Raw genomic sequence first — 15079 nt, forward strand, 5'->3', positions numbered from 1 at the left:
ATTATGCTCTGCACCATGCAATAAAATAATTCCTGCTCAAGATGGCATTCAGAATCTTTAATTCAGTTTGTGCCGCCTTGAGATACTTATATTGTGTCTACATATTGCTTCAGAAATAAAAGCTTTTCATGTGAAGCTCACACACATGTTACTCATACCTGGAACTTCTGACCACAGATATCTAGAAAGTAGCAGCATACATTGTTCGGAATATGACAGATTTTGTATAGATACGTGCAGATACACATACACACACTCGCATTTATAACATAATGAATTGATCACATTGTATAGTGTCTTTTAAGTTATGCACTTGTTTTTTTCTTGGGAAGCCTTTTTTTTGGCACAGCCAATTGGTTCAGTTTGAAAAATTAACATGTAGCACAGGTATTAGGCAATGCTATTGATTTTTATTGGAATTTTTCTATAAAGCATAGGCTTTATACAGCTCGTGATTTGAAATCATCAGCATTCTTATTTATTCGTCATGTTTTCTGATAAATCTTAAGATTTCAGGTCGGTGTTCTGTCTGATTACCCTGGTATGGGGTAGGAGGAGGGGGAACAGGGAGGCCAGTATGGTTAGGATGTCATACTGACCCTCGAATGAAGCCTGTGTGGGGAGTAGAAGTTTACTGTCATAAAAATGCTTCAACAGGATTTGGGTTTTCGTATCTTGAAATGCAGACTGATTTTACAGGGCCATCTAGTGGATAGTAAAGCTTTAAGAGCATTGAAGATGGTTTCCACGGCTTGATGCGTCTTTCCAGGTCCTGCGTGATTTTCGTGTGCCATCTAGTGGATAGCAATAAGTCGTGTCTGTCTTTAAGTGTGCTTCATGGTTTTTTCTCCTTAATTTCAAGGAGAGTGAGTCATAGAGTGCACATTCTCAATGCACTTTTAATCAACTAGTTGATTAAGATTTACAGCTTTAAGGTAAAGAGGAGAATTATACAATAGTTTTTTAAAGCATTAAGAGGCAAAATAAAGTATGTAAGGCACCAAGTAGATTCTTTTAAACCTAAAACATTTTTTAGAAGTCTGAGTAAAGTTTGCCTGTATTCTTTTAGATGTTTAAAAATTCCACAGTGAATTAACTTACCATCTATTTTCTTCATTTGGTATTTTCTAGATTTTCTTGTTTATAAATTAGAAGCACAAGAAACACTAAATAAAGGAAGGGTAAGTTTTTTTTTCTTAATTTTTTAAATGAAACTTAAAGGAGAGGGAAATGTAATAGAAAAATCTTTTACTCTGTTGATCATTAGGATTGTAGGGCTAAAATACGCTTTTCTTTTTTACTGCCAAAAAATTCCAAGAAGAAGACCTCAAAGATTGTTCTTTTAAAGATTACCTTTACTTATCATGTTATTGATGATAGTGATACGTTAGGAATGGCCTTATTAATGTTCAACAGTAAAGAGAAGATTATTTTTATCCACTTATTTGTTCATTTGTGTGTAGTCTCTCTTTTCTATAGACTGCAATATTTTTTTGGTTTGTTACTGTGTAGTCTGACACAGTCCCTGGCTTAGAGTCCACATTCAAAAACATTTGTGGAATGAATGAATAAATAGATGATATTGGCATTTAAAAAAGTTTTTAAAGTCCAAATTAACTGGAGAAAAACAAGTCTTTCTTTTACTCTAAGAGAAAGAATATAAGCATGAGTTGAATAAAACACTGGCATTTTGGGTATTAAAACTGAAAAGAGTCAGTTCCTTGGGCGCCGGGAGGCCCTCAGCCAGCTCTCAACTCTTACTTGCTTTTACAAGCCCTAATCAAACTGTGTGCAGCCTGGTGTGCATTTTATAATGTAATTTTCTTATAAATTAAAATAGTAAAGCAATAAAGTGGTAAAGCAAAAATGCAGTTCATTTTAGAAGTTGTAAAAATTTGGAAAAAAGATATGATTGAGAGTGTCCTTGTGCTGGCGGTGGGGTAGAGCGAGGATTGTGGCCCGTAAGGTAGAACAAGGCAGCCTGGGGAGAGAACCTCCGGGCATCCTTTGTACTGGTTATGGCTGCCCAGGCCTGTGGCAATGTGTGAGGTCCACGGGTGAAGATGCTCCTCCGGGCAACAAAGATGTGCTACAGGAACATGGAGGTCGGCTTAGGCTTAAGTTCAAGTTTCAGTCCTGGCTCTGCTACTAAAGGAAATGTTTGCCCCTGGCCCCTTCCTTATCCTGTTTCAGTTTCTCACTCTGTGCAATGGAGTCTTACTGAGGTAAAGTAATGTATGTAGAATTTCTTACCCACTGAAGCTCAGGGAAGGAAAGCGCCTTTTTTCTCCCTCCTTGAAGCCATGCTAGGCTTGTGAGGCCTGGTCCTAGCTGGTTTACGCCCTCGTCCCCTTGGAGCACAATGTCTTAGCCATATGTGGTGACTGTCTCAGGACAAGCTCCTCGTGCGTCTGGGCCTCGGTTCTCAGTAGGAGAATGGAAGTCAGTCATCTCCACCGGCCCTGTCAAGCTCTGTTTTGTGATTCGATGTCCTGCTTTTTCATTACTAAAATCTAGCAAACTTAAGGGAATGTTAAAACCTCACTTCAGCTATTCTATAAAGAGATGGCCTCAGAGACATCCTGGTTCAAACGTAGAATTCATTTTAGTTACACAAGCGAAATGAATGAATTCTTCTCTTAAGAGCTTTAAGCTGTGTTTAGCAAAAGGGACAGATTTTTCATCTTTGTCTTAACTATTTTCTTTTTGATTTACAGCAAGATTCCAATAGTAGATACAGTGCATTGAATGTGCAACATCAGATGTTGAAAGTGAGTAATTTAAAGTTGTTCTTCATGAATGAATGGAAGGCTAACTAGCTTAAGTGATTAAGGAAAGTTTGCAGAAAGTTGATTTGTATTGTAATAATGTATATTAAAGTCATATTTGGCTAAAAACGATGTATAGTTGTAATGCCCTATCATATACATCACCCAATTACAAAGAACATATTTACCTTATCACATTTTCTTATAAATCAGGCTCCCTGGTCAATGAATTTTTAATGTTGTTCCTCTCTTTATCCTTTAAGGCTTTTTGTTTGTTTAATTTCTCATGGTTGTTTTCCTTAGATATTTTGTTTTCCCGTAGACACACTGGAGGCAGTAGAACTATTAAAATGCTTCCTTCGTGTTACTAATATTTAATGCGTCCTTTTACCGACCACAGGAAGGCAATTTATATTTAAAGATTCTCCTTCCTTGGTTCTTGGGTAAAACCCATTATTGTGTGTCAGGAAGACTAAAAAAAAATAGAGAGAAAGAAAGAGATTCCTTGATTCTGTGAAGCTGGAGGAGATGAGCAGCTGCCATTATGCATTCTGCGCTGCAGGAAGCCCGGGCGGTGATCTCCACCCCAGCACCCAGCTTGGTGTTGGGATTGCCTTTCCTCCTGTAGCAGTGGGGCGTGTGCTTTTTATTGAAACCAGAACCTTTCCTATTATCAAGAAAGCCATACGTGAATTAGAGTAGACCATCCTCTCACAGCAAGCATTTAGAGACTGGGAAATTTATCTAGATTGTGATGACAGCATGGTATTATAATCAGGAGTGAGATAAATAAGAATCATTCTATAAACAATAAATTTATTACTTCCCCAAAAGAGAAAAGAGTCTTTTTCTTTCTTCTCCTTTAAACCAGGTTACCAGGAAGGCTGGAAATCAAAGAAGGAAGATCAGAAACGTTGCTGGGCAAACATAGATTGAAAGAGGAAGTCTGGAGCACCCGGGGAGGGATAATTGTTCCATTAGCCTTACTTTTTTCCGCAGTAATTTGAGTCCCTGGGAATTTCCCCCAATCCCTCTCCTTTCTATCTGTCATGCGAACTTCTAACTTCTGCTTGTTCACATTAATGTTAAACATTAAGGAGAAAATTCTCTTTGGCTGTGATCTCAAACTATTCGTTTGGAATGTGAGGGAAATGGAAGGGAGCTGCACAAATTAAAAGCGACCAGAGGAAAACGAAGCCTTCTTCACTTCTTCACTGGTTCTTACTTTCTTGCAAGAGAAAGGTTATGCTGTCAAGAAATAGACTCTAATGGAATTTAGAGACTGTCCATGTTTGCTCAAGTTTTCATCTTTGCAGAGTCAACATGAGGAGCTAAAGAAACAGCACAGTGACTTGGAAGAGGAACATCGCAAACAAGGAGAAGACTTCAGTCGGACATTCAATGACCACAAGCAGAAATACCTGCAGCTGCAGCAAGAGAAAGAACAGGAGCTTTCTAAGCTAAAAGGTATTTGGAAATCTAATTAGCCAGTTTATATGGAAATAAGTGCTCACATTAACATTTCAATGGAACAGTAGACTTTTTGTTGTATTTTGATTTTTGCATGGTGACTGATGTACATTTATCATGTGGTCCTTTACCAGCCACTTACTTCTTTGTAACATTTCATATCTGTCCTGATCTCTGGGTTTGTTTAGGGAATCAGAATAGAATACTTAGTGTTTCTCAACAGGGCACGCTGGCCGTGATGGGCAAGACAGGGCTCTTTATGTGTGTTGCAAGAACAATTTAGCATCTCTCACCCCTACCCACAAAATGCCATCAGTGCTCCCCTGTCATTGTGATGACCGAAAATTGCCCCATGCATTTCTAGATCTCCAAAGGGGCAAGAAGACCCCCTGTTGATTGCTAATAGTAGCTTCAGAAAGCCCAGGCTCCCAAGTCAGGCTGTCCTGGTGAATCTTGGCCTCTTCACTTACTGGTTATATGACCATAGGCATGTTGTGTGGTCACCGCAGGCTTCATTATCCTCATCTGTGAAGCTGGGAAAGTCATAAAAAGTATCAACCTCGCAGGGTTGGTGTGAGAATTAAATAATTTATGTAAGCACCTAGAACAGTTTCTGGTACATGGTAAACCTTCAGTATACACTAACTGCCGTCCGTATCAGCAGCAGTTATTTTCATAGTAATATGGATCAAAATGCATCACTTCTCTGAGTAGATGTGAGTTCTGGAAAAGAGAAATAGCGTATTCTACAATCACCTGTTCAGGTGCTAAGTAAGTTTAAAGTGTGAAAATTGCTTTAAAAAGGCACGTGGTGCTGGGAAAAACAATAGTGAAATCTGAGTAAGGTCTGTAGTCTAGTAAATTGTACTGTGCCAAACAATTTCTTGGTTTTATGTGAGGTGTCATCACAGAAGGAAGCTGGGTGATCTCTCTGTACTTTTTCTTGCAATGTTCTATCTATAAGTATTTCAAAATAATAGGTTACCAGAAAAAGGCACATGGGAGTTAAGTAGCCATTAAGGCGGTCTGCAAAGGGTTGAGGTGGCCTTGATTGAGTTGGTCCAGGTGTCCTCAGATGATATCCAAGAGATGTGGACATGTGGGGCCTTGGCTTGTTGGTGATGTGCCAGGTGGTGAGGGGTCATTGAAGAAACAAACAGAGAAAGGAAGAAAGACTGAACACGGAAGGTCCTCACAGAGGCAGTGTAGAGGAGGAAAGGTCTCCAGCGTCAGGGAGCACTTGCCGGGCCTGGGGAAGCTCTGCTGTGGGTGGTGAGGGAGGAGACACTGGGCTTCTTGGATTCACTGTTTAGTATCTGCAAACCTGACCTGAGCTGAGTAAGTACATTCAATTATACTGATACCAAGTAGATTTGTTAAGGAATGAGAAAGAAAATTTTCTAGATATCTGAACTCTGCATGGCATACTTTACATAGTTTAGTTCATTTAATTTTAGCAATAGCCCTGAAAGTCATGTTTTCTTATGTCTACTCTATATTTACTCCTTTCTTTAAAACAAAGTCCATGTATAATAAAATTTTAACAAGAAATCAGAACCACAGAAAATAGGGGGACACATGTATGTGAGTTCTGCGTAGTGGGATAATTCAAATCTTGTAACTTGGTCTGAACTTCCTGGCACCCAGGACAAAAGAGGAAATAGAGTAAGTTATAGGGCTCTTGTTATCAGAAAGAGAGAATATACTAGTATCATGGGGGGTGAGGGAGAGACAGAGAGAGAGACGGAGACAGAGAGTAAAAGAGAGCGAGAAAGAGAACAGTATTTCTGGTACCAGTTAATTTTTGGAAAGCATTTCCCAGACCTGAAACAACAGAGTATGACAGTGCTTTTGATGACACTTTCATAAGCAGTTTTCACATCAGCACTTTTGTTGATTATGGTCCTTGATAAAAGCTTAGGATAGTAAGCGAAAGCATATTGTGAAAGATGCAGGTCAGTAGTGCAAACTGTAAGGTGTGTAGTCTAAGTAGTCTGTGGTGGTTGCATGTGATATGAGGAGAGAATTTAGAATTTAGACTATGTCTAGCGATGAGCTGATAGCATAGAAGCTTACCTAATTATCCTTTTCATTATTGTTATAAAAATAGCTGACACTCAACAAATGTTTACCATGTGCCAGTACTCGGTGAAACTCCTCATGCAATCTTGTTTCATTCTCATAACAACCTGTAAGGTAGGCCTTATGTTTAGCCCAATTTAACAAATGAAGAAATTGAGTCCTACTAAAGTTAAATAACTTGCTCAAGGTAACACAGCAAAGGCACGGGAGCCACTGCTGATAAGTTTATAATCTGAAATCCATTTAAAAGCTAGCAAAGTTTGTGTATTTCAGGTGTGTGTGTGTGTGTGTGTGTGTGTCTCTCTGTCTGTCTGTCTGTCTGTCTAGACTGAAGCCCCATGCAACCAACAGCACACTTACCGTCCTCTTGGATTGGCAGCGGCATCCTGTTTTGACCTTTGAGAAAATCCATCATTACATGCAGGTGGACACTAGCCACATTTCCCATCTTGCTCTTGATCTCTCCCCTAGACCCATGACCAATCCAATGCCCAGGGATTAGGCAGAGACTAAAAAGGAGTGAAAGGGACAGAAAATACAGTGAGAGATGGTGCCTGGCACTTTCCTTCAGCGCCGAGTGCCACGCTGGAGAGGTAGGATTTCGTCTGCAGAGGGCAATGCCACTCAGAGACGGTTTGCCCAGCGCAGGCAAGGCTTACCCCTGCCGTCTCAGCATCCACTTTCATTCTCGAAAGTACCTCCCATTGAAAAAATGAATCACAGTGTCACCCTGCCACCAGGCAGCTTCTGCTGAGTGTTGTCACAGAGAATTGGCCTTGTGTTACCAGACCCAGATTCCTGATTTTTAAATGGTGACAACTATTCAAATGTGGAAGACGCTGTCTAAGCCAACACTGCAGGGGCAAAAAAAAAATGTTTGTGATTTGGATTCAGCCCAACGGCTGCCAGTTCATAACATCTAATGTTCAGATACAGGGAGTGTGAGAAAATTACCAAGAGGGTCACAGAGATGCGTCCCGAATCTTTAAGTCACTGAGGCTGTTCCCCGAACAGGAGGGTGTGAGGGTGGGGAAATTCTGGGACGTGGCTCTGACTGCTGCAGTCTCACTGGTAGTCCTGGAAGGAACTGGCCTGTAGCTATTGGAGGGAGAATTCGGATCCATCAAGAACTCAATGGTAGGAGAAAGAAAATATATTTAGAACTTTTCAACAGGTAAGTGGGGTTTTACTCTCTTGTTTTATTTCTTTGAGTTGCCTTCATAATTGAAATACCTTTTGGGATCTGTGGAAATTATTCATGCCATAAAAAACAGAGTTTGTACTTCTTGATAACTTAAATTTGTAAAGAGACTCAAATCTTAGACCACCCCTGCCCATTACATTTTATTCCTGAGGACATGCTTTATTAGCAGATAGTTCATTTTTAACTCCTGAGTAATTAAAAATCCTTAACTTCTTCTCCATTGTGTAGTTTGTTTAAAAGTATTTAAACTACTGAACCAGATTGTATTGTGATGTCCAGCCCAATCCAGACCACATCCCAAAATGATACAGTTTCTGTTGATTTGGAATATTATACTGTCAAAGTTCAAAACAAATCCTAAAACAAGTTGTGTGAAGCTGTGGATATGAAAACAGTGGACTCAAAAAACTGAAAAGCTCAAGGCTTTATGTGTGATTTTTCTTGTTCTAAAATAGAAACCGTGTACAATTTGAGAGAAGAGAATAGACAGCTAAGGAAAGCGCACCAGGACATGCACACACAGCTCCAAGACGTCAAGGTAAAGAAAAACTGAGCTTCTGACTCTGTGCTGTTTGCCTACTGTACTTTGTAGAATGGCTGTAAAAGTCACTCCCCAACTGACCTGCTTTCCTAATCCACGTTATCATTTTGGGCTTTGCATAAACTGGAATCCGCCCAATACTTCTATCACGTCTGCATCATAAGCCAAAAGATGATCTGAAAATCCAAACATGTTCATTAGTACAGAAATGATTCTTTTGCTAGGTGGCTGCATTTTCATAAGCTTTTTATTTACAAAGGTTTATTAATGATGAAATATTTTTTCTTTTTGTTTCGATTTCATTGTACGTGATTATGATATTCGGGTAGCACGTTTTAGATTTTGGAATACTACATTAATCATAGTCTGTTCTCTACAAAGACTTTTAAACTTAATCAGTGCTGCTAAAACCACAACAGAGAAACACGCAAGCGCTATGTGGGTGCTCACACCACTGTCAGCCAAAGTGGGATTTGTCTTCGAATGTTAAAACTCAATGTGTAAAATTCTTTTTCGTGTAGCAACAGCATAAGAATTTACTCTCCGAGCATGAGCAGCTTGTAGTGACTTTGGAAGACCACAAGAGTGCGCTGGCTGCTGCGCAGGTTAGAAGGGTCGCAGCCTCTGGGTTCTTTTTAAAGTCTGCTTTAACATTTCTGAATTCCTTTCTGCATGTAGCCTCTCACCACCCAACCTTCGGTGGGTTTCTTCGGACAGCGCTATCCTGATCCTGAGCATCGTGCATGCTTTCAGAATTCAATCAAGGGAATATTAAATAACCTTCCGTTGTTTTTTGCACTAGTAGTTGGCTGCATATGACTATTTCTACCTTCCATCAGCCCCTACATGCAGTAGATTAATACTTGTTTAAATCATAGAAATTATCCTATAAATATGGTCTTTGGCCACTCTCTGACCTCTGTTGACTCCTGCTATATGATCTATGGGATTTTATGATGCCAGCGACCTAAGCAAATCATTGTCAGACTTTCTCTTCCGCCCCTCCCGCCCTTGCTCCCAGCATCGCAGCCCACACACACTCCTTTTGGGACTAGGCTCATGTGCTGTTGGTCAAATTACAGAAAATAAGAAAAGATCTCATGTCAATAAAGAACAAAAAATGAGAATTATAAGCTCCATTTGTTCAAAGCCTAGAACAGTCCCTGGCACAAGGCAGGCCCTCAGCAGATATTTACTGAATGAACAAACGATCAAACACAAGTGATGGGGAGCTAATTACAGCAATATCATGCTGAGTGTTGTCCTGCTTTCTAGCGGAAGCAAAGAAATGGAAATGGTGGGCTTAGTCACTGTCTTCTTAGCCACTAGTCTTCACTTTTCTTCTCTTGGAAGAATTCAGAGGAAAGGGCAAAGGAAAACCAACTTTATCTGTACTTAGCAGGAGACCAACTATTATTTTTTGTTGTTATAAAATTATTCAAAGTGTCATATGCTGGGCCCTGACCCATCTCACAGGGTGTGGCATCTGTGTTTGGGGGACCCCATTTCAAGGTTGTCATTGATGGGGTGTCTCCCTATGAAACTGCAGCTGTGTGGTGATTTTTTACATGGGTATAAATCAAGTTGACTTTAGAGGAGATGATTTCATTCAAAACTTTATAATATTTTTGTCAAGTATTATTATTTTTATATGAGGCTATTTTCCATACTGAAAAATGTGACAAACCAATTGAATACTCTATGTGCTACAATGGCCAAAAATATTAGACTAAGCAACAATTTGCAAGTTCAGAGAAATATAAGTGAAATAGCTCATTTAATGACCAAAACCAAATTCTGTAGTTAATACACTAGGAATATTACTGACAGGGTTTTGTATAGAAAAAATATATATACCTTTATAGTTTTCTATTTCTTTAAATATCTTTTTGGCTCTTTTGAGAAGGGGCTCCAAGTTTGTCCTGCCCCCTCCCTTTTTTTGGTAGTTATGGCACAACTAGGCACAAGACTTAGCGTCCACGTCTAATCCCGTATTAAAACTTCTCCTGAGTCTCCTAAGAAATCAAGTGCTGTTTCAGGCCTCTGCATTTTTCATGTAAATCATCGTAAGAGATTCTGTCTAAGAAAGCAAGAACAGAATAGAATTTGAGAGTTTACAATTTATCAAGGATTACCACAATAACCTTATATACAAAATTTCTTTACTATTCACAACGTATTGAGTTATATAATATTGTACCCTTTTTATAACTTAATAAAGTGAGGTCCAAAGGAATAAGGTAGCTGGCCCAAGAACCAGGCTTGAAGCTTAGGTCAACCTGACGTCAGAGTCATGCTTCACTCTTAAGCCCACCAGTGTTTTTGGAAATTTCCCCACATCAGTTCCCTGGGCCTTGCCCCAGACCCGTTGAGTCATGATTTCAAGGTGGAGGCCCAGGAACCTGCACGTTTAACATGATCCTTCTGTGATTATTAATGCACACTATTTGAGAACCACCACGTCACTGCCTTCTAAGATTATACATAGTAGAAGAAAGAAAAAAGGCTAGAAATAAGGTTTGTGTATTCCTTCATATGTGTCTTATTAAAAGTATCATCCTGTGGATGTCATTTCTTTTTTCCTTTGACCTCCAAAGTTAGTTTGCAAATGTTTTGATAGATTTTCGAGCTAAGGCCTGCTGTTAGCCGTATGGCACACCTTTGTACACGTTATAAAGAGGTACTCACCTGAGACAGATTTGGCAAGCACTTCACCTTTGTGTGAATTAAAAAAAGGCAGAAAGGTGCCTCTTCCTGGGCTGGGTGCACGGATGTGGCAGCGGGAGCGCCGGCTGGATTCCAGCCTCTGCTGGCAGCTCTGCTGTGCACACTGAGGGAGGTGGCCCTGTCTGGGAGGCTTGTTCAGAAAAGGTTTCTGTGTTCTTTGTATGTGTTTATGTAAATGTGTGTTTGCACACAGCATTTCTGTCTTAGGAGAACAGTGTTGGTACATATGATGTGCTAAGATAAGCAGTGTCTATTGATTGTCTTAAAGTATTTGATTTTTTTCTGCCTTCTTAGCTTCTTGTATTAAAAATATTACGTGCACACAGACACACACACACTCCACCACATATACATAGATACACCAATATGAGTATATTCTAGTCCTATACCCACATTAGTGCCTTTATGCTGTATCAGAAAAGGACATTGAGGAGCAAAAGTCCAGCCTCATTTCACACCTATGCTCCTGCTTTCCAAAACCACACAGCACAATACTAAAAGTGTTCTGGAAAGTAAGGGACCCTGTTTGAGCACAAGTGGCCTGGGGCAAGAGGGTGGCCTGAGTGATTTAATATATAGATTCAGTTACTTATTTTAAACCTATGATTCCTTTCCACTGAAGAGTGTTACTCAGACTGTACTGGTAAAAGATATCTGCACCTGTATTTATATAATTGTGGAATTTTTTAATAGATTTTTTTTAATGCTATAAAACTGACTACATAGCTGTCTTACTTTTAATAATGGTATTTATACTAGAAAAATTATTTATAAAAATTCTGACTTTGTTTAATGTAGCATGGGAAACTAACAACTGTCTTAGATATTTTTTCTCTGTTCCCTTTAACTCTACTTCTATTTTGCATGTGCTTAAAAATGGTTAAGCATGTCCAAGTAAGTATAGCTAATGCATGGAGACAATCTGCATATTTTTCCTAACTTATATTTAGGTATAAATTTTTTGTCTACTTTTCCAGTGAACCATCCATGAATGATATCTTTTTCCCTCCCCAAATTGTGCAATTTACATCCAATTGTGCAATTTATGTGCAGACTCAAGTTGCAGAATATAAGCAACTGAAAGATACTCTGAATAGGATTCCAAGCTTTCGAAAACCAGAACAGGCAGAGCAGCAGAATTTTACCCAGCTGGCGCGTTCTCCACAAGGTGACAGCACAGCAAGGGAGAAGTCAGCTGGAGAGCCGCGGGAGGTAAGGGGCGTGAACCGCTAATCTGTGGCCCACTGCGTCACTCTCCCTGTTAAGCTGTCATCAGGTGAACTGCTCAAAATATTGCCAACTCTTCCTGTAGAACAGTGGTTCTCAAATTTTAGTGTGTATCAGAGTGTCCAGCAGGGCTGTTAAAACACAGATAGCTGGGCTTCAGCCCAGAGTTTCCGATTCAGTTAATTTGGGGTGAGGCCTGTGGATTTGCATTTCTGACTCAGCTGGTCTGGGGAGGTGCATTTTGAGAACTACTGCTCTACTGGCTGTGTCTTTATTCGTGGGTTTATTTGTTTGAAAGGAGCTGTCCTGTCTGAGCTTTTTAAGGGTTTTTTTTCAGGGGGTAGAGTGAGAAGGTTAAATGATCATGAGGATATTATGTGACGGTCAGCCCACTGTTATATTAAAGCTGATAATATAGTTAAAGTTAATGCAGTGCTAGGTCCGCCCCAAACATGCCAAAACTTGTATTAGGAGACCTTTTAAAACTACTATGGCTCTAGGTGCTAGTGTCTCCATCCACTTTTTGTATTCTTCATAAAAATTAAGCCTTGCTTAAGAATATTTCACAAGTGGAACGTCACAAGTAGTGTCACCCTTATCCCGAACAAAGTTGTTTTGCAATCACATGTGTAGCAAGTATGGTTATCCAAACCCTGGCAAGGCTGTATTTAACATTGTGTTTGAGAAAAGTTGCCCCAAGTTACCGCCTTACGGGAGTAAATAAGTTGAGATGAGTGGAGCTCATAAGAGTCTTCACTCCGTGCAGAACATTCCTTCACAGACAGTTCCGTGTCCTCGTGGGTGCTTGTCCTTCGTCTGGGTCTTCGGCTAGTACTGGCTGAAGAAAACCGACCACATCCCTGGCCTGGGAATCCATTCTATTCGCTATCTAGTTTGATTACCAGTTTACTGGGTTAATCTTTTAATGGGGCAGACGTTTAGTTTTTCCATCTGTGAGGTAGAGAGAGAGTAGTTGTCTGCTCTAACCTTTCTCACAGGGGCATTGTGGAGATAAATGACAGGTGTTTGAAAGCACGTAGGGCTCTTCAGAGAAATATTTCATATAAAGCCAGGGCAGTGTAATGTAAAACTTGGCAGGTAGGCAAAGACCCTGGTAAGATGTCCATCTCCAAAAGTTACTCTCAGATGTCTGAGAATGGACTTTTCCCCTTGGTTTATTTATTTATACAGTCCAATTTCTCAGTTATATTTCTGCTAATTTAAGAAGGCTTCACTTTTATGTCAATTACGGGAGAGCAATCTGACCAAAGAAGTTATTTTTCGCATAAAGCAGGTTGGGGGGAAAGTGACAAATTTTCCTGTTGACATTATATCATCTCTTTTTAACCCCTCTTTTCTAAGTCATGAAGACCATATAGAAATCTCTGAAACTGCAAGGAAAACTGGTTTAAATCAACCAATTTGAGAAGAGGAGTAAAAGATGTCTTTTTTCCACTCAGAGTTTATATTAACAATACAAAATATTTACCAAAGACTTTCTCTAGTTCATGAAGAAATACTACTTTAATACATTAAAAAATGTTTTATTGTATCTGGTTTAGTGGGCACTATTTTTAGCTAACCACGGATGTCCATTAGTAGTGACATTTGGCATTCTTTTTCTTTATTAGCTAATAAAAAGTGAACCCAACTCATCCTCACTTTGATCTTATCTTTTCAAATAATTCTTGAAAACAAAATTTACATTGAGGAAAATTATGTAAACATTCATCACGAAGTTTGAGGGTTTTTTTCCTGTTTTTTCTGTGGGAAAATAGCAGTTAGATTGCTTGTGTGGGAAGGGTCTGCTGAGATGTGGTTACGCCTGAGCTTTACTTTTAGGTCATTTACTGTGATCTGAGAGGACGTTTTGCTTATGTTATCTCCATGTTAGAGGTGAGATTACACAGCGGGGAGTTGAGTGGCTCCACTGAAGCCATACTTCTCAGTCACGAGTCTCTGTTCTAGAATCCAGGATCTTGCTTATGTTGTAACCCCACAGACATGATAATAAAGAAATTCTGTCACTCCTTTTGAGATGCAAGAGTGTCATTTCCGGTGACGTGCTTGGCCTAGGTATCTCGAAATAGTGATGTGTGGCAGGACCATGAAGCAGTTCCTGGAAGAACAGAAGAAACAAAACCGTATTCTCCCACCCAGAGGGAGGCGGAATTCCAGGCCCCAGCAGATCTGCACCAGCAAGAGGCGGAACGTAGAGGGCCTGAGGAGCGTCAGGCGGAAGAGGAGCACAGAAAGGCCCTCGAAGAGGAGGCCATGGAGCAGGTCGGGCAGGCGGAACACCTGGAGGAGGAACACGACCCGTCCCCAGAGGAGCAGGATCGGGAGTGGAAGGAGCAGCGGGAACAAAAGGAAGAAGCCCACCTTCTGGAAGGGCACGCTCCTGCGGAGGTGCGAGGCCATCCACGTCAGGTCGGCTGGGATTGTGTCTTGCTGGCTGGAATAGGGAGTGTGGCTTCGTTTTTAAATATTAAAGAAAGAGCCCCTCCCCATTTATAAAAATCTCTAAACTAAAATTTGAGTGATATTACTAAATGTTACATGCCCATATTGAAGTTTTCTAATGTAATATTAATAGCATAGCTACTTACATCCCTCAGAAAGATGACTGGGGTAAAGAGGACGGGCTGTTGTGTATGTATGCCTTCCCTTTGTCCGTAGTGCCCAGGAAGGGAGACACACTCACATCCCTTTAACAGTAAGAGAAGAGCTGAGCACCTGATTCGGCACCTTCCCGGTTTGTGCTCCGGTCCTGGGGGCATCTTGAGGCTGAGAAGTGTCTCATTTTCTATCGTCAAAGGTCCTCTTCTCCCTGTTCATTTACTGTCGAATTGTATGTTGGCTTTTGCACATTCACTTGCCAGGTGGTTAGTAAGTTATCTAAAAGCTGATCTTATCACTTAAGGCTATTCCACTAGGTGGTGTGTTTAACCAGTCCCTGCTCAGGCTTCCACGTCTGAGCACTGCCCTCTCACTCAGTGGCATAGTGGTTAAGTTGGCACGCTCCTCTTCGGGGGCCCTGGGTTCGAGAGTTTGGATCCC

At 40.3% G+C, this 15079-nt stretch overlaps 1 protein-coding gene across 13 annotated transcripts in view; it reads left to right on the forward strand.

The window, feature by feature from the left end:
- GOLIM4 (golgi integral membrane protein 4) overlaps positions 1 to 15079 on the forward strand; it is a 74129-nt gene that overhangs the window by 43107 nt on the left and 15943 nt on the right. For 2 of the 13 annotated variants that reach the window (XM_014846447.3, XM_014846448.3), the window contains exons 3-9: positions 1132 to 1181; positions 2718 to 2771; positions 4085 to 4235; positions 7980 to 8062; positions 8587 to 8670; positions 11846 to 12004; positions 14096 to 14449. In XM_014846447.3, the coding sequence (XP_014701933.1) occupies positions 1132 to 1181; positions 2718 to 2771; positions 4085 to 4235; positions 7980 to 8062; positions 8587 to 8670; positions 11846 to 12004; positions 14096 to 14449 (935 nt within the window). The remainder of the gene's footprint in view (positions 1 to 1131; positions 1182 to 2717; positions 2772 to 4084; positions 4236 to 7979; positions 8063 to 8586; positions 8671 to 11845; positions 12005 to 14095; positions 14450 to 15079) is intronic. The other 11 variants (XM_014846449.3, XM_014846450.3, XM_014846452.3 and 8 more) reach the window with 6 other exon arrangements.

Source organism: Equus asinus, chromosome 5 (assembly GCF_041296235.1).
Source record: "Equus asinus isolate D_3611 breed Donkey chromosome 5, EquAss-T2T_v2, whole genome shotgun sequence".
Taxonomy (NCBI): domain Eukaryota; kingdom Metazoa; phylum Chordata; class Mammalia; order Perissodactyla; family Equidae; genus Equus; species Equus asinus.